Source organism: Poromitra crassiceps, assembly GCF_964638095.1.
Source record: "Poromitra crassiceps genome assembly, chromosome: 4".
Lineage (NCBI taxonomy): Eukaryota > Metazoa > Chordata > Actinopteri > Beryciformes > Melamphaidae > Poromitra > Poromitra crassiceps.
In genome coordinates this window covers 8,186,103-8,213,615 of record NC_139626.1, presented here as the reverse complement: position 1 = coordinate 8,213,615, position 27,513 = coordinate 8,186,103, and the positions used below count along the sequence as shown (strand labels likewise).

General features: G+C 42.3%; 4 protein-coding genes across 8 annotated transcripts; 2 read left to right on the top strand and 2 right to left on the bottom strand.

The window, feature by feature from the left end:
• Window positions 1–588: 588 nt before the first annotated feature.
• Window positions 589–3,414, top strand: chmp2a (charged multivesicular body protein 2A). The gene is made up of 6 exons (XM_083635375.1): window positions 589–724; window positions 1,340–1,507; window positions 1,619–1,798; window positions 1,922–2,052; window positions 2,143–2,204; window positions 2,343–3,414. The coding sequence occupies exons 2-6, from the start codon at window positions 1,340–1,342 to the stop codon at window positions 2,462–2,464; spliced, it is 663 nt and encodes a 220-aa protein (XP_083491501.1). The 5' UTR covers window positions 589–724; the 3' UTR covers window positions 2,465–3,414.
• Window positions 2,942–10,230, bottom strand: msl1b (MSL complex subunit 1b). 3 transcript variants are annotated; one of them, XM_083635372.1, is made up of 9 exons: window positions 10,166–10,230; window positions 8,965–9,664; window positions 8,610–8,806; window positions 8,001–8,332; window positions 7,221–7,285; window positions 7,053–7,120; window positions 6,493–6,617; window positions 6,289–6,361; window positions 2,942–5,986 (listed from the first exon to the last, which is right to left on the bottom strand). In XM_083635372.1, the coding sequence occupies exons 2-9, from the start codon at window positions 9,577–9,579 to the stop codon at window positions 5,896–5,898; spliced, it is 1,566 nt and encodes a 521-aa protein (XP_083491498.1). In that variant the 5' UTR covers window positions 9,580–9,664; window positions 10,166–10,230; the 3' UTR covers window positions 2,942–5,895. The 3 variants fall into 3 exon arrangements, with proteins under 3 accessions (XP_083491498.1, XP_083491500.1, XP_083491499.1); XM_083635374.1 differs by having other exon boundaries at window positions 8,028–8,332; XM_083635373.1 differs by having other exon boundaries at window positions 10,147–10,201.
• Window positions 10,231–10,738: 508 nt separating this feature from the next.
• On the top strand, window positions 10,739–13,042 carry snf8 (SNF8 subunit of ESCRT-II). The gene is made up of 9 exons (XM_083634476.1): window positions 10,739–10,929; window positions 11,010–11,084; window positions 11,234–11,284; window positions 11,364–11,502; window positions 11,633–11,737; window positions 12,099–12,171; window positions 12,297–12,438; window positions 12,744–12,818; window positions 12,899–13,042. The coding sequence occupies exons 2-9, from the start codon at window positions 11,031–11,033 to the stop codon at window positions 13,034–13,036; spliced, it is 777 nt and encodes a 258-aa protein (XP_083490602.1). The 5' UTR covers window positions 10,739–10,929; window positions 11,010–11,030; the 3' UTR covers window positions 13,037–13,042.
• A 1,384-nt stretch (window positions 13,043–14,426) lies between these two features.
• calcoco2 (calcium binding and coiled-coil domain 2) lies at window positions 14,427–21,017 on the bottom strand. Of its 3 annotated transcripts, none has more exons than XM_083634473.1 (15): window positions 20,972–21,017; window positions 19,796–19,975; window positions 19,593–19,695; window positions 19,093–19,253; window positions 18,672–18,797; window positions 18,457–18,579; window positions 17,481–17,603; window positions 17,190–17,308; window positions 17,006–17,075; window positions 16,689–16,877; window positions 16,419–16,601; window positions 15,712–15,828; window positions 15,434–15,620; window positions 15,086–15,180; window positions 14,427–14,605 (listed from the first exon to the last, which is right to left on the bottom strand). In XM_083634473.1, the coding sequence occupies exons 2-15, from the start codon at window positions 19,967–19,969 to the stop codon at window positions 14,441–14,443; spliced, it is 1,935 nt and encodes a 644-aa protein (XP_083490599.1). In that variant the 5' UTR covers window positions 19,970–19,975; window positions 20,972–21,017; the 3' UTR covers window positions 14,427–14,440. The 3 variants fall into 3 exon arrangements, with proteins under 3 accessions (XP_083490599.1, XP_083490601.1, XP_083490600.1); XM_083634475.1 differs by having other exon boundaries at window positions 17,190–17,287; XM_083634474.1 differs by having other exon boundaries at window positions 18,672–18,794.
• Window positions 21,018–27,513: the final 6,496 nt, after the last annotated feature.

Genomic DNA, 27,513 nt, shown 5'->3' with positions numbered 1-27,513 from the left:
TGCGGTCCTTTCAATGGCTGCTGCGTTAACCAAACCATGTGCAAGAAGCCAGCTGCGTCATTCACCGACGATATTAAACGGATGAAGAGCGCTTGCACCTACAAAATAAAAGAGTGAAAGTTGTAATTTTGGGGGCGTGGAAAATCGATCACACGACACTTGTTACATTAAAGTATTATAGCTGCTTCTCCTACCAGAACTTTTTACTCCATAGATTACTCTTAACTACCCTGCGCAGTGCGCACCGCTTGGACTATTTAAATGCCTCCTATTCTTGTAGACTTCGATTGACCTTCTTGTGTGACCCCAATATTCAATGTGGTTTTGTTTGTGACGTATGACCCAGACTCTGGTTTTGTTGCTGCTTTGCGTGGTTTCTCTCTAGATATTGGTGTTACACTGTAACACTGTTATGTCATATAAATAGACAGAGTTAGACAGAGGTTCATCTTTGCCAGGCAGCTGGCTGCCGGCCTACATCTGGCTATGTAGGGAGTATGACTTTATTTTGAAAGCAGTGACTGCCTTTATGCATCTTTGTTCTGGCTAGCTTGACACTGGTGATACTGGAAAATAGTGACAACCTGACGTCACTTCCTGAAAGGGAAGGTACCATCATTGCGGAAGTGTGCGAAGGAAAACAAATAGTTAAAATTTGTCGAGTTTAAGTCAGTGAAGACGTTTTAAAGCACTAACTTTATATACTTCTGGATTGCCAGTCACGGTGAGACTACATCATGGGAGGGTTGCCTTTTTTGACAGCTGATTTATATTAACCTGGGCTAGCTAGCTGTAGCCAAAGAGGCTGTTCAGAAGAAAATCAATGAGCTAAAACATCGCTAAAAGCAGAGATTAGCCAAGCTACTGGTGCGCCCAGCATTTGAATCATATCTAACAATTGTCAAATAACGTTAGTACGATAAAAATGCGAGTTTACTTGGTCTGGTAGGGTTAATGACGCTAACGTTAACGAAGCGCAGTGCTAATGTTTTTTTTTGTTTGTTATTTCCACCCAGTGCTAATGTTAGAGAGTGACTGATCTAAAAGCTATGTGTCATAACGTTACGTTAACTCCCAGCAGGGCAGGGAGATTCCATTGTTTTCAGTGTTTCGTTTGCGGTCATTATGTTTTAAATGGACAGAGAAATTGCCAAAGTGGAGAACAGCAACATAGTATTGCTACAATTGGTTTTGTGGTTGTCTGTCTGGGGACAGGATAAAAAAGGAACAGAAAAACATGGCGGAAGGGCTTGGTGTATTTGACAGTAGCTATTAAAGCTACCTATTTCGTTTTGACAGTTGAGTTTTTTTTCTTCTTTTCCCCCCATCTTCTTTGAAGATGGATTTCCTATTTGGAAAGAGGAGGACCCCGGAGGAGATGCTGCGACAAAATCAAAGGGCGCTCAACCGAGCCATGAGAGATCTGGACAGGGAGCGACAAAGACTGGAGCAACAGGAAAAGAAAATCATTGCTGACATCAAGAAGATGGCCAAACAGGGACAAATGGTGAGAGGAAGGGGAAGAAAAGCAGTTGATAAAGCCTAAGGAAGAATCATAGTTTTGATGAATCACAGGTGTGATCAAATTGTCTGGTGTATTTATTGTTAATCATTGCAGGATGCTGTCAAGATCATGGCCAAGGACTTGGTTCGCACACGGCGCTATGTTAAGAAGTTCATCATGATGAGAGCCAACATCCAGGCAGTCAGTCTCAAGATTCAGACTCTGAAGTCCAACAACAGCATGGCACAGGCGATGAAAGGTGTCACCAAAGCCATGGCCACCATGAACAGACAGGTCAGCTCTCGTCGTCATAATCAGTGAAGCGAAGCATTTGACAGTTATAGCAAACGTATTGCAAGTACAAGGAAAAATGGGTAAATGTTTCATGCATCACCCTCTATTTTTTCATTTACACAGCTGAAAATGCCTCAGATTCAGAAGATCATGATGGATTTTGAGCGACAGAGTGAAATCATGGACATGAAGGAGGAGATGATGAATGACGCAATCGATGATGCCATGGGTGATGAGGATGATGAAGAGGAGAGGTACGGGATTGATTGACTAGGGGACTATTTAGTCTGCTTGTATAAAACTGTTTTCATAAATCATTAATTCTGCCTCTGCTTCATGTACAGTGACGCCATTGTATCGCAAGTGCTGGATGAGCTGGGTCTTAATCTGTCAGATGAACTGTCAAGTAAGGAAAATGTAGTATTGTGCTTGAAAAGTGCTTCAAGAGCAGTACAGTATATATTCACCTTGTCTTTGGTCCAATACATTAGATTTAAGGTGCCTTATGTGTTCATACATTGAGTTTCCGTTGTGCTCATTCCAGATCTGCCATCCACCGGAGGAAGCCTGTCGGTGGCTGGTGGAAAGAAGGCAGAGCCCCAAGCCGCCCTGGCAGATGCCGATGCTGATCTGGAGGAGCGGCTGAATAATCTCCGGAGAGACTGAAAACAGAGTAACTGCCAACAGTGCCAAGATACATGCACTTTGGCTGGAGTGTTAACACAGACACAGTTGTACTCGGATTTCTGTATCTAGATTTCTTTGGAAGGAAAGAGTGGGATAACACTGGTGGTTTCAGTAAACTGTTATAAAGATATACAGCTTTTTGTTTGACGTATTTCCATTATATGCGTGAAGTATGTATTTTATCAACAAACCTACAAGGATCGTTATCATCCATAGACCTAGTGAATTGTCTCATTTAAGACTGCCAAATGAAGAATTTTTATCTGAAATTTCTTGCAGTGTGTACATATTAATGGCATGTTGTTTTCACTATTTAACACTAATTACAAAATGTTTTAATGAACCCAAAGGTAAAATGAAAGTCACTATTATATAAGTGGATATTTTATATGTTTGGCATATACAAATATTAGCACTTTTTGTACATCGGGCTAGTTTGGTGTTTTTGGGCATCCATGTCATCAGGTAAAACATGTTAAGGTTTACTGCTGATGTATTCTTTTTGTTAGCTTTTGATTTAGTTTGATTATTTGTGGGAGTTTGTCACACAGTAATACTATAAGTAGAGGATCATGGCAGTTATCAGGGTCTAGGATGATGGATAATGTACAAAAGGTTTCAGTAGATTATCTGAACATGCTTTGTTTTGTTTTTCTGTAAAATTACTAATAGGACAGTGTATTTTACAAAAATATTACAATAAGGAGATGGATAAAGAGACCTATGCCCCAATCAACTCTTCACCAGAGGTACATGTACAATGGAAGGGCACTCACCGCATGGTGCCTGGTGTGTAACAACCCTTTATCAGTGGTGTTTTTGAGATCAACAGGATTCTTACCAAAAGATTGATAAAGGGTGGTGTTGATATTTTTGAGAAATGATGTCCTACTTTTGCGTTTCTTTATTCAATAAACATTTTTTTCTGATTTCATAACCAGTCTGATTATCTGAATGATTAGAGGCAAACCCGGACCCATGTTTATCATAACAGTTATGCTTATAGTTATCAACCAACTAATTATCCCAGATCAGTTCTCAAGATTTTCTATTGATATTGCCAAGACGAATCAAGTTCATCCATATACAACATTCTGCTATACTAGAGTTAATAGACTGAGACTGGTTCAAAATGCGGCAGCCAGGGTACTCGCCAACACAAAGAAATTTGATATCACTCCCATTTTAAAATCATTACACTGGCTGCCGGTTGATTTTAGAATTGGTTTTAAGGTGCTCTTATTGGTTTTTAAAGTTATGCATGGTCTTGCCCCTATCTATATTAATGACCTATCAAAATATGTTCCTGTCAGAGCCCATAGTTCCTCAGATTCCTCCAATTATCCATTCCACAGTCTAGAACTAAAACATATGGAGAAGGCTGCTTTTAGTTCATTTGCCCCTAGACTGGAATAACCTTCCCCTAGAAATTAGACAATCTTCATCTGTTGATATTTTCAAAAAAAATCTGAAGACCTACCTCTATAAAAGGGCATTCTCTTAGGAACCGCCTTTCATGTATTTTAATTTGTACCATGGGAAGCATGGTACATTCATTGTTATGCTTATTCAATGCTTTTCTAATTTTTGTTAGTTTTGTTTTCCTGTAATTTTATTCCATTTTTTTTTTATCTTTCTGTAAAGCACATTGATTGGCATTTTATGTTTGAAATGTGCTATATAGTTTATTAGTTGCTGTACATAGACGTATTAGACATGTTTAATCTTTTTATTTAAAAAAAATCAACTTTCAAAACTGTAATTTTTGTCAACATACAATCATTATAGAACAATATTGAATGTACTCAACACTTCAACATTAAATAATAAAAAAATAACAGCCATGTTTTCTTTATGTACATTTGTTTCTGAAAGCTATGTACAGACGACCAGCTTTGTATTCACAAAATCTGCCTACACATTTTGCTTGTCAGAGGCAGAGAAGCCATTCCGAAAACGGTTGAGCAAACGCAGTGAAGAAGCGAAACATTTCCAGAAATCAAACTGACGTTGTAATGTACATTTTAACAAGAGTTAACTCAGAAATATAACTGAAGCTTGTTCAAGAGCATATTGGTGGATACAGCTATAACTACAGCTAGAGTGCTTCTTACAGTATGTTCTAAACTGGTTCCCTTGAATGTTGGATAATTGCATCCTAAAGACCAATGCATACACACAAGTTGCCTAATATTTACTGCATTTAAGTCTGGAAACACAAAAAGAACAAAACTATCCCTGGTTATTGTCGGATCACCTTAAGTAAGGCTGTTCAGGTCAAACACGGCAATGCTCATTGAATAAAGCGGCCAAGTCATGCTTTTGAATTCCAATGAGCAGAGATAATGCTCCACTCGATGAGGTATGCCATGCTACCATCATTTTGGAACAGGCATAACAGCTCGAGAGAGCCCATGCAACTCACATACTAAGCCGATGGAAACAGAATGGAACAGAGGAACATGGGGTTTCCCAGCTATTTAACCACCTTGCAAATTGACCTAGCCTTTGTTTTCATAAAGCAAAGTATGGACAATTCAGAACATCTCTTACCAAAGTATGTTGCCTCGTGTGAAGCTTTCCCTTACCTTCTATTGGCTCAAGAATCACAATTTCGATGTGAAGTCATGCCGAGTGTGGATCAAACCTCTTGATATGACACCACAGTAAACACTGATAACATCTTGAAGTTGTCTGAGCACAACAAATAATGTGGTCAATACAGACGGCACTACACAGTCCAATTTAGACATTTTCATTTAGGCAGAGAAAATTAGTATGGTAAGAGTATCCAGAGCAACTGGCTAGTTGTAAGAATATCGCTCATGCTGTACATTTAGCTCTGCTTTTAAGTCAGAATGGCAACAGAACCTTTTAAAATAAATACTCTCAAGAGAGCCCTGTTATGTCCTGCGCATTTGACTATGCAACCATGTAGTACTAAAAGTGATATAAACTACTCACATTCATGTCATAAAATCAATTTAGGAGGATGGCACAGCCGCTAGAAAATGTATTTGAAACGTGTCACAAGACATGCATATAAGTGTTGGAACATTTTGTTTTCTGAACAAATACAACTGGAAGATGCCTTATTTTCAATAGCTGTCAACAAGGGGACTGTAATATTGTGGCATCGGGGACTTAGTCTCCTTTTTAGATATAAATGAGGCCAAAACTACCAAGGTTAACTGCTGATGGTGCAGCCACCTCTCAATCCGCATCTTTCTCCACATTCTGCTAGAGATCAACTGATCTGTAGGTTGAGACTAGAGATGGTCATGGACTCTTCAACAGACTGAAAGCGAGAGCAACTGCTCAAAGTCTTTTCCCAGAGACACTGGGCACACTGTAGAACTTCACATCTGGGCACGGAGTGGCACCTCTTCTGGATGAACGCCACGTGGATTTCACTTCCGACAGGTCCGGTGAGGTGTGTGTTTTTTGGGCACCTCGATGCGGCATCGACTTCGGTCATCCAGCCATGGCAACTCAAAATTCCTGGGGGAAGATAGCCCAGTCACATATTATTTTTCATCTAACAATTTAGAAACTGTATTCAGCCTTTCTTGTTTGTGGAGATTGGAGAGGCAGCAGGGCAGGGTTCATTTTGGAAGTGATTTTAGGACTTCACTGGTCACTCACTACGAAAGCTCAAAATCTAGAGTTAATTTTTTTATTTAATCCAAATCCACTTCGACATTGACTGTAATAAGTGTGTGAATCATGTCTGCATTAGCTGACCACACAGCGAACAACATGGCAGAGAATTACAGTGAAACACAAATGCTGTTACAACTTACTGTTGTGTCAGTTTTGGTAGAGGCCGGCCAAATGCAACCACAGGCAGAAAGGGGGTGATGACTATAGATTCAACTGGTAGAAAGAAAAAACAAAAGGTTGGACATGAGTAATTCATTCAAACGAAACGAAGATATATCAAATCACGCACACTTAACTGCACCCAATTTCACTCAGCTACTGAGTATTAAACAAAGCACATGTACCATCTTCAGTGTCAGGATAGAAAGACGAAAGCTCTGGCTCAACATCCGGGATAACCTTCTTCTTGTTCATGCGCTGCTGCAAACGCTGGAACATGCGCTGCTCTCTGATTCGCTGAATGTCCCATCTGCAAACACAGGAGATGAATTTAAAAAGAGAAAAAGGCAGGGAGAGTAAGAAGGTAACACCAAAATCAAAGTACGGTAGCTCCCAAAGACCATAGTCCAGCTGAGAGGTCACATGTTTTATTCATTTTTATTTGGTGCCAGAAGACTATGCATTTGCAGTATACAGACTTCACCACAGGCTGGGCACTATGTTGTTGCACACATTCAATCAGTCCTATCCTTAGATGACCAAATTATCCAAATAGTCACCAACTTTGTACTCATTTTTTTAAACGTGTATAATTCATCCTCAAAGTTTGATCTTGCATATATAAAAAGGTCACGGTCAAAGAATTATTACTCTATACACGAAAGGGTCAAAACTCTTCGAAAACCTGGGAATATTTATGAAAGGGCTCAAAAGAAATGCTGTAACTGCTATTTGTGATGAGTACCTTTTCCTCCTCTTCTCATCCAACTCAAGCTTCAAGTGACGCTTCAAAAACACATTGTCATCCAGCGCCTTGATAGAAAGACAAGAGTTAACACACACAAAGCATAACTGTGGTAAAGTTGTGTGATTTTGGATCTATTGTGGGATAACTGTCCAAACTGTGTCTCACCTCTGGGATGTTACTTGAGGATGTCTCACCCAACGGCTCTATACAGTTTTCCCTCCAGGATGGAACTAGGGGGAAGTATTGACAGAACAATTAACGAAAGAGAAAAAGGCCATTACTCATGGATAATAAGAAATGAAGTACTGTTACTAGGGGTGCTCCAAAAAATCGATTCTGAAAGGATCGCGATTCTTAATGCCACGATTCCTGGATCGATTCCAAACTCCCAAGAATCGATTCTTAAAATTGTTAAAAAAATAATAATACATTTTTTTTTTTTTTTTTTTTTTTACAGTGCACCTGAACGCAACATGGAAGATACCGGCTGAATAAGTGTCCAAATGTTCATGTCATTTGTGAACTCTGGTTAATGTATTCCCCCCAAAACCTATAAATCCTTCTCAAAGTCTACAGATCCCCCCCCAGCCTATAAATCCATCTTATCTGAAGAACATAAGGGGGGAATTCCCCCCTAGTTTGCAAAATGAATTTAGGCCCTGACTGTAATACAGAAGTTCAATTTGAAGTTCAGCATTAATACATTTGTCATTTTTTGTCTTATATTTACCTTTGTGTTATTGCAATATAAAACTACATAATTGAGAATCGATTCTCGATTCTGGAATCGAGAATCGTTGGAATCGAGAATCGATTCTGGAATCGGATCGTGACCCCAGGAATCGGAATCGGATCGGATCGTGGCTTAGCCGGATCGGAGCACCCCTAACTGTTAGAGCTCATAATAATAATTAACAGGATTAACTTGACTCATTAATAACAAACCAGTATATCCGACTTGACAGAACTCACTAGCCACATCTTCCTCCTTTTTAGGGGAAGTCTCCCGCAGAGGGGACAGGGGAGGCTGATGCCAGCAACAGAGGTACATCTCTGTGGTGGACATGAAGGGCAGCTCTTCCATCTCAAAATGGAACTCATGCTCCTCTTTGGTTTGGAGCAAAAGGTCCTTTTCTGAGCCCGTCTTCTCCGGAGTCTCCTTACTACGCAGATCCCTTTGATACGGAGAGCCGGGCTGACTGTCCCACTTCTGGGGGCTGAGCTTGGAACTCTTGCCTCGTGATTTCTGGAGTTTTGAGTCTCCGAAACAAGATTTCCTGTGTGAGCAAAGCAAAACATTTAGTGGTTGATGGTGGTTTTGGTTGACCTACATGACAAGAAACCTAAGTCTTGAATGCCGCATCTTTTGACTTTTGGGAAAAGAAGAAAAGAAAAGTCTGACTGAAAGAAATAATTTCACATAATGTTGGTAAATGCACTGTGGTAGGCAATTCTTAATTCCCTTTTTTCAGCATGCATTTCATTATTGGGGTTTGATTCTCCGTATATAACGTGAGCAAAGCAGGGTCCGGTGTCTGCCATGATTTTATTTACCTCTTTTGACCTTTGCCGTCCCGACTAAAGTGGACCGGCGTGGATGAGTTGGGTTGCGGACTCTCCACTATATCCAGATCCCACATGTCCTCTTTATCAGGGGTCCATGGCTCCAAGGGCTGGAAAAGGCGCTTGTCGCGCGGGTCCTTCCTTGTGAGCTGCAGGCGGCGCTCCATGCGCTCAATACGCGCAAGCAGCTGCAAAGAGGACATGGGCAAACAACTTAGTAATAGCCAGAGTAAAAATTACACTTTGTGACAAAATACACAATGAATTAAATGCCACTATTAACAAGTCAACACAAAATACCATACCACATACCAGTACTTGCTAAAAGAATTAACATTTTATGTACCGTCTCCTTGTCTGCTTTGAGATCATCGATCTCCTTGTCCTTTGACTGCAGCTGTTGCTGTTGTTGTTCGATGAGGTCCAGTTGGAGGAGAAGAATCTGTCTGAGGCAGTTGGCTTGCGTGTGGGGATTTGGAGGGGTTTTCCTGATGTTCCTCCACTTTCCCTCAGAGCTGAGTTCAATGGATGCAGAGCCAAGCACTCCAGGGACCCCCTTCGCACTCTCATCAGCACCAGCATCCTTGGGGTTATTGTTTAAAACCATCTGAGGGTTATCCATATTGTCAATGGAGAGGGGTTTACCTTTCACTGGGGTTCCCTCACCCCCCATTTGTCTGACAGGGGGCAATATCCCCACAGTTGTATTGTCTCCTTGAACTGCTTCTACAACTGCGGCAGCGTGCGCAACTTTGCTCGTGTAATTCTGGTCTAGGTCCTTTGATTTGCTGGGGATCTCACCCCGCTGTACGTCTTGAACATCTATTACAAAGTCACAAGGCTCCCTCTTGAGACTTATAGGACTCACAGTAGTGGACCCAATGTGTGTTTTCTCAAAGTCAATCGTGTCTGCGTTGAGCTTGAATCCCGTATTAGGATACAGCGTCGATCTCAGAGTCATGGCGAACACAACGGCTTCTCATTCTGCAACGTCTCGGCGGTATAACTTAACAGCTGCTTCCCGTGTTAAGTTATTAGCTTTTATCCTGCAAAACAAAAACACATCGTGGGCTGCTTAGTTGAATGCATACTGAAATGAGAGCAAAGACATGCAAACATTACTGATACTTTAACGTGCCTGAACCCGGGCATCGTTCTCCAAAGAATTGCTGGCTGTATTTGAAATGCAAGCTAAGCTAAATTAGCATTGCAGGAGAGAACCGAACACACAGACGCTAGCTTTGTGACTAGCTAGGCAGTTTGGGAAGAATTGCCCCCATTTAGGCGCCCGAGCTCGCTTTCCTGTATCGGAGCTTCAAACAGGGACTCGGGAGTGGCTGCGTAGGACATGGGCAGCACCAGCTCCTCCATTTTGGTTCTCGCGAAATCATGAAAAACAATAACAGCTAAGCAGGCTAATGTTAGCTAGCTAGCTTACTGACATAATGCTCGTCCAGACGGTAACAACCACGTCACAGCAATTGCAGTTGGGATAACTTAGAACTGTTTTAAAAGAATATGCAATTACCGGTATGTTTCTAGCTTACCGGTGGTATTATTCAGGTCCACCTGCAAGTGTTCTTCATGTTCCCTCCTCAAGACTTGTTTTAAAGCGCCGACTACTGCGCATGCGTAATTTACTGGATGGCCATTTCTTGTGTTTTGAGTTCCCATACAGAACGGTGACAGTAGGGGGAGCCCGAGCTCTACGGGCTATCACAGTGGCTATCGCCACCAAATATGAATTGAACAGTACAAGACGCCAAACTGTTGCTCGACACAAACGTATTTTTCTGCTCTGAAGGACATATTATCTTATTTTCCAATAGGACATGTCTTACAAGGACCTTAACAGACGCCCTGCTATTAGTTTATCCGAATAAGAATTACTTTATTGACTCCTCGTTATTTACTTTTTGGTTGTTAACTGCGATATAGTGTCTTATCTCTTTCTAAAGAGTGTGGAACATTTAAATAACCCTGTGCTACTATTTTTAATAGGCCTGCCGAGGCGCCAGGGGGCAGTGTTCACATATATTGTTGGTCGCACTCATGATGACGCAGACGTCGCACCAAAGTCGCACTATCGAGGAAGTACTTTATTTCCTGGTTCCCGAAGAAAAAACAGCAGTCAAAATAAAAACAACTGCTCGTACAAAATGTACTTGGAAACTCGTGGCTACATTTTATAGTTGTATACTATCTGTGCATGTGTATGTAACGGTATACTATCGGGCTGCTAGTGATAACGTCATCGAATTCATGCAAGTGGAAATTGAGAGTGCCTGCGAACTACTGTAGGAATATCCCTGTAAGTAGCATAACATACCTACATTACGATAACTATCCTGCAAACACAGATAACGTTAATTATTCGGATTCCACTCGCAGTTTTGACCAGACAGCAACAAGATGCATCGGAGAGGTGTGGGTGCGGGAGCTATTGCCAAAAAGAAGCTTGCAGAAGTAAGTTATGTTATGACACATGAACCCCCCCCCCCCCATATATACACACACATGAACACCCCCCCCCCACACACACACACACACACACGTTGATTTAAGTTGGAGAAACGCTTTCTTATCTCATGCATTGTATTTTTTTCTTAATTAAGGCCAGATACAAGGAAAGAGGAAATGTTCTGGCCGAGGATCAAATTGCCCAGGTGAGTTTGTGTTTAGCTGTGTGTATTCTTGATTTCTTGAATAAATACCAACACGCAGTTCTTTCTGTTTTCCTGTCAGATGTCTAAGCAGCTGGAGACCTTCAAGTCAAACTTGGAGGAATTTGCCAGCAAACACAAACAAGAAATCCGCAAGAACTCACAGTTCCGGGTTCAGTTTCAGGAAATGTGTGCCACCATCGGAGTCGATCCACTAGCCTGTGAGCATCATTCATCTATGAATACACACTACTTGTCCCTTCTGTGACACGGAGCATGTTTTCGACACTTTGTATCTATTTTAGGGTAGAATGTAACTTTCCCACATGTTTTTTTCCTCTTCTTTCACAGCTGGCAAAGGGTTTTGGTCAGAGATGCTTGGTGTTGGTGACTTCTATTATGAACTTGGTGTACAGATTATTGAAGTGTGTCTTGCCCTGAAACACCTAAATGGAGGTGAGGTTCTACTCTCATAATTTGCATCATTGTGGGGCCATGGCATGTAGCAGAATATCATCTATCACACATAATATCAACTGAAAAAAAGTCATTAATAACCCCAACCCCCCCCCCCCCCCCCCCCAAATTCCTCACATTTAAGACAGCACGAGTAGTACTAGTATAGCCTTGCTTGTACCATCATAGGCAGCTTCATTTGCATTTCAACTCCATCCCTGGTATTTTACTCCCATGAACCAAGTACAATGCATCAAATCCTGGAGAACGCTGTTAACTTAAGACCATAAATGTTGTTATTACTGGTCTGTAAATTAATGAAACATCCTATTGATTGATATTTTATCTCCATTCACTTCAGGGCTTATTACTTTGGATGAACTCCATCAGAAAGTTTTGAAGGGAAGGGGGAAATACGCTCAGGATGTCAGCCAGTGAGTCTCATTTAGTGCTTCATTATGTAGTATTCAGTATCCAAATGAATATTTTTCTTGAATCATTTAACATCCATGTGTCGTGTGAAATATATTATTAAACTCACCAAACGGGTGCTTCCCAGAGATGACTTGGTGAGAGCCATAAAGAAACTGAAAGCCATGGGGAATGGTTTCGGGATGATTCCTGTTGGCGGCTCTTACTTGGTGCAGTCAGTCCCAGCAGAGCTCAACATGGACCACACTGTAGTCCTGCAGCTGGCTGAGGTAAGTTAGCTATATGAACAATAGCCTTCATACTACCCCCATTGTTGCCCACGTATCCCACTTATTAGTGTCACTGTTAAGCTTTATTTCTGCAAACATACAAAGCATAGACACACAGTGAAGGCCTTTTTCTTTTTTTTTTACCTACATTTATTCAAGTTTTATCTTCTGAAACATTTTTAGTATGAACTCAGATCTTGATCAAAATGTCAAAAATTACGAGGAATAATGAGTTTACTTATAAGAGATTAGGGCTGGTTATGGCTTTTGTTTTCTATAGTGTTTGTTTCTGTGTCCACTTGTAGAAGAAGGGCTATGTTACAGTGAGTGAGATCAAGGAGAGTCTAAAATGGGAGAAAGAGCGCTCTTGTCAAGTCCTGGTAAGTGTCGGCACGGCATCTCATCTCAGGTCATTATGAGAGGTTGACATCACCCTCACGCTCTTGTCTCGTATTCCCAGGATCACCTGCTGAAAGAGGGATTGGCGTGGCTAGATGCTCAAGCCGCCGGAGAACCGCAGTACTGGCTGCCGGCTCTCTTCTCTGAACTGACGTCCCGTGATGTCACACCTGACGAGGCCAATCAGATGACGCCGTAAGAAAGATGGGGTGAATTTGAACGATATGGACAGTGTGGAGTAATGTTGGTAAACAAAATGTGCCTGGTGGAAAATGTGACGGACTCAGGCTGGTTCACTGGTGTTGGCAGGTGAATTCGCTCTCAGATAGTTTTCTGGATCCGCAAAGGGAAGAGGCTTTCCTCAGTGGGCTGTCCTCCCTTACAAAGGGTATGCAATGAGCGCAGCGCACTTATGGAGGGACCGAAAGCAGGCTATAATGCTGCTCACTTTCCATTACACTATTTATGAAAGATGTTATGTTTTCATCGTTATGGGCAGTTTACGATGTTCAAAGTAACTTTGAAAGAAATGTCTCCATTGGCTAAGGTGTATCACTGAACTTTTAATTTTATTTTCTTGCCATCATGTCCATGTAAAGTGCATACTGTACATTGTAGAGAAAAAAAAAGATTTTGCACTACATACAATCATTTGAATTGACTGCTGACATAGGAAGTAATTTGTTATCACATTACATCAAGTTGATATCAACAGATCATCCCATTCTATACATTACATTTGGTTACATTACTTGGTTACATTAAATCAATTTTCCTCTTGAGCCATGGCACAGTTGTTATTTATATATTTTAAATGCACATATAGTCTTTGTTTTACTGCCGGCCTATTCTAGATGAGATATAATGAATATACAGCATAGAGTAAAGTGCGTGTGTGTAATACATGCACGTGTATACTTAATGTAAATATTATTTGATTGTTTAACCTAGATTAGAATACAGTTAAATTACAATATAGGAATTCTTCTCACTTTTTTGGGTGAAAGATATTACATCTGCTGCACTAGCGCCTCCTCTGGTCGGTCAGGGCGCCTGTTCGGGGCGGAAGGGAACTGGTGGGAATAGCGTGATCCTCCCATGTGCTATGTCCTGCCAGTGAAGCTCCCCGCTGTCAGGTGAAAAGAAGCGGCTGGCAACTGTGCATGTGTTGGAGGAGGCATGGTGCTAATCTACGGCTCTCCCCAGATCGGCAGAGAGTGGAGCAGCAGGGGGAAATTGGCCAAGTACAATTGGGGGAATCAGAAAAAAGAGATATTACATCCTCTGCAAACCTGTGGCAAAACTATAAAGTTCTTGGGACTTTGGCTTTATTTGAATTAACACTTCTAAATCGGTGTGATTGCAGAACTTGCAAGCTAAACTAATACAAGATGTTTATTGTCACTCGATGTACAAGTACACACGTGGGAAATTCTTGAGCTGTCTTGTATTCTGTTACATATTGTTACCGTCATCAGCATCATCATCATTGCCTCCTCAACATCTATGTCATCATCAGTAAATGTCAGTCATCTCTAATCGGTCAGTTTTTCTCCAAAGCATCTGAAACATAGTCAACTACACCCTAGGGCCAGGTCAACTCTTACACCTCGTGGTCGTAGACGTGATCTTCGAACACGGACTGCTCCATGCCATCGCAGATGAGCGTGCAGAAGGGACAGCTTCGGTGGCTCTGCTCATGCAGCACCAGCTCGTCTTGCGTGATGCCAGGGAAGCTCTCATGGCAGTGACGGCAGATCAAGGAATGCTGGGACAGAAATAGAGACGGCAGGTCACAAGTGGTAACAGAATAGGGAGCGGATTATATTTGAGCGCATCAAACATGTAAAGAGCGGAGTCACTCTTGGCTTGTGCCGTCAATATCAAGTGGCTGCATGTGATGGGAGTTTTCCTCAAGCTCATTAATGTGTTTTTACGTTTAGTTTTGAACAGGAATAACGTGACTGACAGTTGCCCTTAGGGTCATGTCTCTAAATTAAATCAGTTCATGTGATGACTGGTACACTCAGGTTGCCCGGATAGCAGCAGGCTAGTGACCAGTTTCTCTTTATGCCAATTTACATTACAAAGTTGTCTTTTTCCTGCTCCATTTACAACAAAAACACAAAATAGATATGCTGCTCTGGTCCACAGACAAGATACGGTTTGCATAGGAATCGTATGAACGTCACGTGATGTGTTTCTATACGGATTCCCCTGAAGGCATCTATCTATCTGCTGGACAAACCTCTTCTGTTTCTGATGCATTTCCTGCAAGAACATTTCCAACTCCGCTGAAGGGATCTGCTGGCCACAACTCTTCTCCTGTTTCTGAGGCTTTTCCTGCAAGAAAAACAACAACAATTAACACTAAACAATCATCTTCTACGGTTCAATATGTATGTTATGATAAAGGAAGCGATGGAGGGAATGTAAGTGGCATTTTTTGGGACTGGTTCATGTTCACAAATCTAGACTTAATAATCCAAGATACAGTATGTTAACTCTTGTTTTATGGTCAATTGTTGCTTCATGAACAGGTGGTGGGGGAGGGGGGGGGGACCTATGGGTTGTTATAACAGAGCCTGGATCTTACCCGGTTCATCATAGAGCTCCTCATACAGATGAGCATCTGGAAGTGCGTCCTGTTGTTGCCCCTGTGGGGTGAAGTGGGCTGGAGAGCTCGGCGGGGTGGACAGCTGCACGGGGAACGAGTCCGCACGGGGATACGCCTGGAGGTCAGCAAACTCTCTGCGAAGCCCCTCGATATCTCTTTTGAGATTCTGACAGAATAAATCAACTTAAGCAAAAATGCGAGCACCCAAAACCACGAGGGGACCCTTTGAATCAACTGAATAATTTGTGTAAATTTACCTGGTTTTCTCTAGCGAGCTCTTCTTTCTCCTGTTTCTCAAGCATGACCCTATGATCCTGCTCTTCAAGGAGACAATTCTTCTCTGCAATGATCGTATAAGCCTCTGTGAGTTGTAGCTGAAAAATTAGGACGGGAAACAATGGTATCAGCCAGCAGTCTTGTATTTCAACAGTGTGCTGTTTTAAACATAAAGGAAATCATGAATATGAGCCAGGGCCGGTTCCAGAACAAGATGACTAGGGGTGCATCCTAGATAGGAAGGGGTGCAGATGCCCGGCCGAAGGCGGCCGGCGGAAGGCCGGCCGCCCGAAAAATTTGACATGTTATTTTACTAAAAATAATGCATTTGACCATCATTTCAAGTAGAATGATACCACCCAAGCAAGAATATTTCAAGTGTTTCAAGTGCTTTACTGAAATATTTGGACCATATAATGATAATACAATTATCTCAACCTTAAAAGGTTACATATAGGTGCCAAAAAGCCATAAAATCACATCAAAGAACAAAGAAAAACAACAACTATAATTCAAGTTTAAACAGTAAGTGTGCAGCTGTAGCATTTATTAAAAAAGAAAAAAAATCACCTTTTCAACTGAGCATGCAGACAATTAAAATAAGGGTGCAATGCATGCTTTTGCACCCCCGTAGAACCGGGCCTGATAGGAGCCCAGGCCATAACCGTGTTAGATGCTTCGTTCTCACCTCTAGTTTGCCGCTTTTCCGTTGTGTCATATCAGATGATGTGGCGACGTTCTGCAGCTGCTCCTTGACCCCCATCAATTCCCTCTCTAATAGCTCGGCACGCCTCTTTGTGGAATTGGACTCCTGCCTCTCGCACCCCAGTTGGGCCCGAGCCTCCTGTAGCTGGCTACCAAGAGTCTGCACCTATAGGAGACGCATCATAGTTCATGAGGCAAGTGTGCATTCTCTGTTGTGAGAGGATATGGTGCCTGGTTTTAATTCGTCCCCTACCTTCAGGTCGTTGTCTGGAATGTTCTGCACCGTCTCCTGCTCGGAGATTCTCCTGCGCAGCTCCCCCTGCTCATAGATTCTGCTGCGCAACTCGTGGTTCTCTCTCTTCAGTTCGTCCAGGATGTGTGTGAGGCTGTGCAGCTCGCCACTGAGCCTCTCCTTCTCTTTCTCAGTGCTCTGAACGTCCACCTGGGGAAAGATACAGCGAGCGGGCGTTTGAATCTACAGCAGACCCTCTGCGTCTCCACAGGGATCACCCAACAGATAAGCTATCCGCTTTTATCATGATAGCACTCTGCACTGCAAAGCAGATATACCTTTAGGAGCTGAATGGTATCTTTTAGTTTGAGCAGTTCCTGTTCTCTATCTCTGGCTGTGCGTTTGAGCCTGAAACACAGAGACAAAGCATTAGTGGTCACAAAATGTGATAGAAGAACTGGTAAAAAAAATAAAAAATAAAATCATCTCTTGTCATGATAAGTTCAGACAGGACAGACTCACTCTGGAATCTCCACACTTTGGACGTCAATCTGCCCCCTCAGCTCCTCCCGCTCCTCCTTCAGCTGTTTGATCTTGATCACAGCTCGATCGTATTTCTCCTGAACATGTTTCAGAGATTGCTGACACAACACATGTTCAAAAATGTCCCCCAAACAAGGAAAGACGCAGTGGATCAGAAAATGGAAGACAAAGATAACTTTATCTCTTTAAAAATTGATTATTTCTTTCTCTTTGTCAATGTTTCATGATTGTGACACAGCTTTTAACAGTGAGGTAAACTCATTCGCTTACCTTTACGTCCTGTTGTGTTGAAGATTCATTTGCTAACTCCACGCTCTGGCTGAGGCTTTCCTGCTCGCTGGCATTCTTCTGCTGCATCTCCAGCCGGTTTGCCATTTGGATCAGTAACTCCTCCTAAAATGTAACACCACAGTTCCTTTATCGCAAAATAATTGGGATGTGGAGGCTAAATCACATCACATCCGTTTTGTTAGCGTTCCATTTGCAGAAAACTGGAGGTGGGAAGTTCACTGTTGCGAGTCAGTTCTTGGTCAGATCCAGTGGCTAGCCAGGCTATCCATTGTTAGCAATAACAGTTGATAACAAGGCATTTCACTGCATTTTGCACATACAAACACTGCAGCAACATGTCCACACAGATAGAAGTTAGACAGTGCTGTGTGTGTACAGCTGATTTAATGAGACACAAACAAGACAGAAGTGCTAATAAACAGCATTTACTACAATTATAACTACTGTTGTTGCCAGTTCCCAGTTATAAAGGAACGCACGATAAGTTTCCACTCACTGACTGATGGCATCATCAGCGATGTCACAATGCACAATTGCTCAGGTGACATCACTTATGACATCATCAGTGATTTGTGATATCACTGATGACATCAGTGGGACAAAGAACAAGAACAGAGCCCACATTGCCAAATTCATAGATACTAGGCTCGGACCCGTCCTGCAGCTTTATGACATCACTGAAGATGTCACAGGGGGATTTATGACATCACGGATGATGTTACAGTGGGATTTATGACATCACAGTGGGACAATGACAGTGGGACAGAGAAACAGACAGAGCCCCAGCTCCCATTTATATACTGATGATGATGATGATGATGATATGATATATAGATGGATGGATGGATAGATAGATAGAAACATCGATTGATCTATCGATCGATCAATAGATCAATAGATAGATAGAAGGATGCTAGTAGTTGTGGACTTTAAAAAAACCTGACAGAGAACAAACCTTCAGTTGGTCAGTTTCTTGATGTTCCTTTAAGCTGCTCATTAAGCAATCGTTTTGTTCTTTCATTTGATTCAATTCATTGACCAGGTCTCTCCTTTCCTGCTCTCTCTGTTCATTCTGTTCCTGTAGAAAACAATAACATTGCTCAAAATATACAATGTTCATTCATTCATATTCATGTCAATTTAGGAAGGAGTGAAATGGGACAAGCAGACCTTCAGGCTGTCCACTTGTTGCCGTTTGTCCTGCAGAGCACTTTTAATGCTCTCATTTTCCTCTCTAATCTGATCCAACTCTTTCGTCAATTCAGCTTTCTCCCGCACACTCTGTTCAACCTGCTCCTAGGTTCAACAAAGCATAGTCAATATAAAACGTTTACTTTTTGAGGTCAGACCCAGATGTGGTTTCATCAGATACACATTTGTGTCTTTTGCACAGAGCTCCAAAAACCAATACGCAAGTTTAAGAGTGTGTTATTGCTACTTGATATCATGGGTGTAGCCACACCAATGTTTTTCACATCAGATTAGTGCTCAGGTCTGTTTATACAAAACATGATCACCCTGATGAGCCGTTAACGCCACACTCACTGGCTTTTGCTCCGGATTGATCATTTCAGACTGTGCAATGTGATACCTGTGTTGTGATCACCAGAAGGTCATTTTCCACGCTGCACTCCATGCTTTCCTCCACTGGGCTTTTGAAACAGAACGGGGTGCTGGCTCCTCTCACTTGGACATTGCTGTCAATGTAGCAGAACTGGTAGAACTCAGCGTCATCCTTGGGCAAGTAGTAGTCTAATGCAACAAGAGGAGAATGGATTATACATACTGAGTTTTTTTTCTCCCATTCATTGTTGTGTTAAAGGGAAAAAACACCACGCCAAAAATGTCCAGAGATAACTGCTAAAAGGAAACTAGGTCTGACTGGGGTGTCCCGGTGGCTCACCTGGTAAAGCGCATACCACAAAGGCTTAGTCCTTCACGCGGCTGACCGGGGTTCAAATCCAACCAGTGATCCTTTGCTGTATGTCATCCCCACTCTCTCCCCACCTTTCCTGTCTGCCTACTGTCGTATCAATAAAGGCAAAATCCCCCCCCCGCCCAAAAAAAGGGACACTAGGTCTTTACACTTACCATGAAAAACTGCTTTCTTTCTCGCTGTCTCTTGTCCGACCACATCCAGAGATGGCTCCACCCACACAAAGGTATGATAATCTTTTGTTGTGCTCCACCCTACCTGTAGAAGGACAGATACACACACAAAATAATCAGATTGCCACGTGTCATTCCGACAGACAGAAATCACATACAAAAGTTGATATACTTTAAATTCTCACCTTGAAAATGCCCACCCAGTCCCTTGTGTTGGGCTGGAAGGCTGCAGTCAGGGTGTAGTGGCAGGTCACAGAGGCCGAGGGTGGGTATGAGTGAGGGATGTCATTGAAAAGGACCTGGGAGAAACTACTGACTGCGGAGGAGTCCAGGACCTCAACCTCAGAGAAGTTCTCCATGTTGAGCTGTTAGAACACAATCAAAACAAGAAGGCAGCTTCACTTATAGCCTTCTCAACAGTGTTGCCACTTACTGTATATAGCCTCAGCCAGGAGAGATGTATTACATCACTGATGACATCACAGTTGCCCAAGTGATATCACTGATGACATCACAATTCACTGCACTGATTTATGCACAATTGCACAAGTGACCGCCCGCTAAATCGTGACTAACACCGCCTGCCCACTTAGGCCATTTTAATTATGATGATGATGATTATGATTTAAATCTAATTTTTAAAATCACAACACAACGTTCAACTTTCCATTTTAAATTAGGTGCTTTTTACTTTTAACGTACATTTTACACCAGTAAGTACTTCCACTGAGGTAAATGAACAGCAAAATAGTACTTCTTGAGTAGGAAATTCCAGCACTCACTCACTCACACATAGTATATTGATTACAAGTGTCACACAATGATCAAATGATCGTATATTATGGTAATTTTGGCATTATTGATCGTACAGAGGAATGTTACCGACTACAGAGCAGTGCTACAGAGGGAGAAATTATCGTACAAATACGAGAATTATCGTACACCTGGCAACGCTGCGTCTGAAATCCAGACCAATGTTTTATCGGCTTCTCATTTAATTTGTGCGCCGACATGACTCCACGATATTGCTTTCAGTTTCTATCAAAACAAAACTCAAGTCAAGTAACCTCGGCCTCGTCAACTAAAAGTACATCTTTCCTCGACTAGACCAGGCTGTGTGCTGTTCCTCATTAGTAACGTGTATAACGTTAACGTTATTACTTTCGCCCAGGATGAGATTTCACATTTTTGAAGACTTTTCGAGGAAGGGAGGTAAACAAAAAGAAATCGAAAGTGAATTGTGAGTGACCGCATGATGTTTAGTTTACTACACGGTCTAACGTTTTCATTGGAAACTATCTAAACAAACCTTAATTATTGTAAAAACTATATATATATTGGTGTTAAAAGGCTGAACTTACATGTTTGCTGTCACTGCTGTCACACAGGTCGTCCACTCCGCGGAACCAGCTCGTTCTATGCTGCCTTCAGGTGTTCCTCGTAAATTCGTCTTCCGAGCTCGCACGTTGTTAATATCATAACGTCATACGTGCGGTCGCAGATAAGAGCAAAATGGACACATAAATAGCTGTTACATTGTCCATTTTGCTGCAGTGACACAGGCGGAGAATGTATCAGATCTATAATTGATGTTGTACTTTATTTCAGTCATTTATTACGACACTGATCGCTGGTGCAGGTTGAATGCTGAAAGCGTACATTTCTGATTTCCTGAAGGCAGCATTCCCTTGGCCTAGCAAGCAGGGAAATGTAGTTTCAACAACTTGTTTTTGTCAATTTGAGAACTTACTATTTTAATCTTTGTCTTTTCCACGAAACTTTTAGAAAGTACATTCTGAAGCGTGTAGGCTGTTGCCTAGAACTGTCGCAGTGTCATGTGGCTTTTCTTATTTTCATTGCAGAAACATGGCCACGCACTGGTCGTATTTCTAAAACAAATCCAGTAATGACACACGTCCAAGAAAACACGATCTGTCACACACACACACACACACACACACACACACACACGCACACACACACACACGCGCGCACACACACACACACACGCACACACACACACACACACACACACACACACACACACACACACACACACACACACACACACGCACACACACACACACACACACACACACTGAATTGCAACATGCAGTGTCAAGATTAAACCAGAAGGGGGAGCCAAAAGTATTTTCCATTGTAGCCCTATGATCCTGCCCGAGTCAGCTACCATGTAGCCTCATTAGTCTACTCATCCGATATGCATTATAATATGTTAATATTTATATATTTATTGTGGATGTCTCTCAAATTTAAATCCATTTGTTTCCTTTATTTTGTCTTATGATTGTTGCTTATTTGTTACAGCCTACAAAAGTTAATTGAATCTATAGCCTACCGTCATTTCTGCATTTCTGCATGTGGTCTATGGTCTGTGGTCTTCTGTCTAACAGGCGATATAAAAAACATGAGTACACAAAAGCAGAAGATCAGAAAGAAATATAAATATAACATTCCTGACCTATACTTCCAACCAAAAACACACAAAGAGCCATTTAGCCATATATTTCCTGTTTTAATTACAACTTAAATTAAATAATGTAACTATTCATATTTCATAAGCCTATGCTTAGCTTAGGACAGCCCCCCCCCCCCCCCTCCTATAATCTTCTTATGATGGGAGAGGACTCTTCCCTTCTCTTGTTGCACTATCCACTAATTCTCTGTATTTGTTTACAGTTTTCTTTTATGCGTGTGCTAAATAAACTAAACTGGACTAGGCTACTGGCATAATTCCTTTGGGAAGAGAGTATAATAATTAAATAAAACAGTGTGATTTCTGACTGAGCATTGTCAGTGTCAACTTTCTTTTTTTCTTTCTTTTTATTTGAAGCTCATTGACAGTATTAAGAGTATAGGCATATTCTCTCTCTTAGCATAATTAGTTGTCAATCGTGTAAATATTTTTTAAATGAAAAACAAAGCATAACAAACAGTGAATATTAAATTATAACATTAGGAAGGAATGTTGTTTCCGTGGTCTTCCAGTTGAGCATAGATGTCATATGACATCTACGCCCAACTGTTCTCTACAACTATGTAGTAGTATAGAGAAACAATGGTTATAGGCCTTTGCATGTTATAGCCTACGGAATGCCATCGCATTTCTAAACAAAGTTTTCTTCCAATTAGGCTACAGTTAATCTAGGGGTACATTCAGGTCTGAAAACAGATCCCAAATATGTTGTCAGTTTTATGCTAAATAGTATGACCTGCTTTAACTTTTAATTTGTTTATTATAGAGTTCCTCTTAACTGCTACACCTGGGTAGTCCTCCTCATTGGAGCCAGGTGTGTTGAGTAGAGAGGGGTCAAATTGATTACACTCTAAATATCTCTGTGATCTCTTTTGAGTGTCTTAGAATACTGATGGGACATTGCAATATATTAAGATTGGGCATCCAGTTGTGCTGGTGGTGTTATGTGGAAACTAATTGCTAATTGATTTTGGTGCTTGTTGATTTGTGCTTGTAGGAGGGGCTTAGCTCCCAGGGGGGCTGGAGAGAGACTGCCACTCCACAAGTGCAGGCCTGGTTCTACGGGGGTGCAAAAGCATGCATTGCACCCTTATTTTAATTGTCTGCATGCTCAGTTGAAAAGTTTTTTTTTTTTTTTTTTTTTTTTATAATAAATGCTGCAGCTGCACACTTACTGTTTAAACTTGAATTATAATTGTTGTTTTTCTTTGTTCTTTGATGTGAATTTATGGCTTTTTGGCACCTATATGTAACATTAATTGTATTATCATTATATGGTCCAAATATTTCAATAAAGCACTTGAAACACTTGAAATATTCTTGCTTGGGTGGTATCATTCTACTTGAAATGATGGTAAAATGTATTATTTTTAGTAAAATAACATGTGGGCCGGCCGCCCGAGTGGCACCCCTTCCTATCTAGGATGCATCCCTAGTCATCTTGTTCTGGAACCGGCCCTGCACAAGTGTACCAGGACGGCTGGGCTGGGCTGGCAGTGTGGCCCAACCCAAGTTATCATTGGTTTTAGCCTACATGAATGTTTAGGTTCCAGCAGTTCTGTCTTATTTTTCTGGAATTCTCTTTTGTCATTTTTGGGTTCCCCCCCCTCCCCCCCCCCCACCTGAAAAACGACTGTAGTGGCTTCCCATAAATAAATATCTGTGGTGGACCTGAAGCCTGCCTCTGCCTCTTCTGCTCGCCATCCTCTGTGTGCACCTGTGTAACTGGATAGCTACAGAAAGTTTCTCATTGCTCAACCAGCAACCAATCAGAGGAGAGAGTTTTCACGCTCGAAGATTACTATTGGCTGAGGACTGAACGGGGACCTTGCTAGCTGGAGGGAGGGGAGCTGCGGTCATGAGAGTGCATAGAGATATGAGCTCATGTTTATATACTGCAGCGATCCTTCCGTGCGCTCGCAGGACTACTTTCGACAACATTGGCGGCTGTCCAGCGTTACCGCCTCGAAGGAAGAGGGCACACTATTTTCTCCCCGGTAGGTAATATCACGCTGTGGTTGTAGTAGTAGCAGTTAGTTATAAGCAGCTCGTTGGCGTCAAATCCGTTTCGCTAGGGAGAAGTCAGCGTTCTGTTACCATAGCAACAGTGCAGACCTACCCATGCTTTAGCGGCAACATTTGCTTGATGTCCTCCTGAGTTCACCGCACTAAAGACACTAAAGACAACGTACTTTTTCAGTCGGCGATAGACACCTGTAGGCTATTGTATGGAGTGTAAATCGATGGACAATTTAAAAATGACTTTCATGTAGGCCTACAAGACGGAAACATGCAAACAGAGTTCTGGGTTTTGAAGTGTCTCACACAGTCACAGATCGGCTAGCTGCTATGCAAATCTGATTGAAGTCAGGCTATTTGTTTTTCGCTGTCAGTTAGCCTAGCCTATTCTCTCCCTCAGCCTTTCCTCTAGCCGAGCTCTCATGAGCAGAGTGGATCATGGAAGGTCCCTGCCTGCCAAGCTGCTTCACATGCTGCGACTTTAAATCACTAGGCCCTTTTCACAGCAGCCATGGTGAGTGTAAAAGCAGGGTACACACACGTGTAATAACATTAATGATGGTCCTGGCTGGCACTGGAACACCTAAATGGAATGGTACCATTAATGGTATTGGTCACACCTGTGTTTGCCCTGCTTCACCACCTCCAACCGGTTGCTGTGAAAAGGGGAAATCCCAATAATGTGCTAAAGTTAGATTACTTATTTTATCCAGCCCCCCCCCCCCCCCAACACACACACACACACACACACACACACACACACACAAACAAACAAACAAACAAACAAACAGTATTATTGTCAATCAGTGCCTATACACAGTATCATCAGGGAATACATCTTTAGTGTGCCAGTGGGAACTGAACCATTCATCTTACTCAATATTCTTTACACTTACGATTGTGGTTTGTGTTTATAAGGGATAAAATAATGTTTCAACTTTCAGCATGTTATTTTCTCTGTGTGAGAATGGGAAGGACAGAAACACAAACCAAAGAGGGCAGGAAACTGTCAAAAACTACTATAGATGTATATATAGCCTACCATTATTAATGAGGTTTTCTCTGTAGGCTTTTACAACACAATACCGTATCCAGAGACAACATTTGTGAATCATCAGGAGCCACACTTCAATTCAGCATACATCCAATGCACCACGCCACACCCATTTAAATAAAATGTCAACTTTTAGAACTGGTGTGCTTGTTGGTCTCATAATCTTCCACACCATGAGGATGGGAGCACGCACTTTTCACAAGTGAAAAAATATTTTGAAATTAAGTGCTGCTTGGTGGATGACGTGATGTGCATATAGTTTATTATCTTACACAGAGGCCATGTAGAACGCACACAGATATAAAAGCTACACACACGCACAGCCAGGCACGCAGGAGATACCGGCACACGCGCGTGCCGTGCACATTGCAACGCTTGCACTAACCAATTAATAACTTATTTAGGACCAAAAGCACTTGGATGATTGACAGGTTGTATAGGCTATTTACACCGTACTATCTCGGAAGCAAGTGCTTGGCAGGGGAACCTGAAGGCAGCATAACGTGTGTGTGTGTGTGTGTGTGTGTGTCAAGGGGGGGGGGGCATGGTGCCAGGTCAAAGTTGGTCATGCTATGATGATCTGCCAGCTTATTATCTTAGTGTTTTGCTCTATCTGGTTAGCTGCCTTGACAACAAGAAAACGTAGGATATGTGGTGTCCTTTCCTCCTTTGCTTCCTGGCTTGAGCCCAACATTTCCCCACTTCCAGTTCAATCCAAGTTACTCTATTTCAATTTGGCTATGAAGATAAATGTACCACCTGTTCACTCACACCCGTGCCGCGGTGTTTTTCAGCACAGATTTGGATTTAACGGCTTCAGGTGCTGAAAATGCGCTTCTCGTATTTCAGTGAACAAATATGAGGGATTATCCCCTCTCCAGTGACTCCCCGCTGAGTTCTCCTGCTCATTTTTCCCTCATCATGTGAAGAGGGATCAGGTGTTTGTTGTCCCCACACAGTTTCTCACTGGTCATCAGATCTGCTGTTTGAGTGTGCAATCTGAACTGGGCCCGGGCCACCCCCTGTGATGACATCAAATATACTCTTTTGTTCAAGACGAGGAGGCGACACACAAGGAGGTGAGGATGTGGCTCGTCGGTTTGCCCTCTGAGGAGAGTGACGGCATCTTGAAGGTTCTCCTGAAACGAAGCTTCCTGTAGTGACTGAGGACGGGTGGAGTCAGAGGGACGTCCTCCGCCTTTGCCCCACCACATGTAGGGTGAGTTAATGCTGCCTTCCAGACAACCTGGGACATGGGTGTTTCCCAGTGGAAAAGTCCCACCCCTCCACCTTCAAAGCATTCCAGAGCACAAAGGCAAAATGCAAACCAAGAAGCATGGCGGACCGTGACAAACTTTTTTTTGTTTGGCAAATAGCAAAACGGCTTAAGAGCGAGCAGAGCACCCTCCTTGCATATTTAAATGAAAATGAGGAGCAGCAATGACACATAATGTAACAGACTCTATTATACATTTTATTTAAGCACTTAATACTTTGGTTACTCCATGGTTGCGGCCATTGTTGTGTGACGTCAGACAACTGGTTCCCAGCCTAGTGGGGGTCGATTTTTTTCTCCCAGTTTTCAAGTCGGAGCTCCCACTTTGAGTGCCGTTCCAGCGCACTTTTCCTAATAGGAGGCCAGAAAATCCGAAGGTCCCAGTTGACTGGAAGGCAGCATGAGACTTGTTTATCCTATGATGATGGTGACCATAAACGATAGAAATGAATGGCGTTTGACATGGGATACTTTGATTTCTTGGCATGCGTGACTTGGCACTGAACAAGGCTATATCGCATCCTTGAATGATTATGAGTAATTTACAAATGAACTGTGCTGTACTCAGTTGCAGATTCTAGACAATCAAAAAAAATATTTGAAAGGAATTTTAAAATCGACAATTATTAGTCGTTATTTTTGCACCTAGGCATTGGTTATCAGTGACAGAAAATCGAGAGGCGTTATACACACACCTGTTGTTGTTGTGTAATGAAGAAGGACTTCAGAGAAATCCTTTATTGAGCTGTAACTGTACCCTGGTGGAGGTCAGTGGGGCGTCACGGCCCAGTGCAAAGCTAAGAGTTCAGCGCCAGGATTATCCAGATCATTGGATCAGAATACTGTTACCCGGCACCCTAACCTCCTACAGTGTACCTGGGAAGTCCCTCCTTAGCCCCCACCACCCAACAACCACATTACCAGCAATTAGCTTGACCTCACCTTCACCCTGCAAGACACTAGGGGGGGAGAGGCCAACAGCAGAGGTGTTAGAAGGATGCAGATTGCTGGCCACACTGCCTGGGTCAGAGTGCAGATGGACACTTTCAGAAGAGGA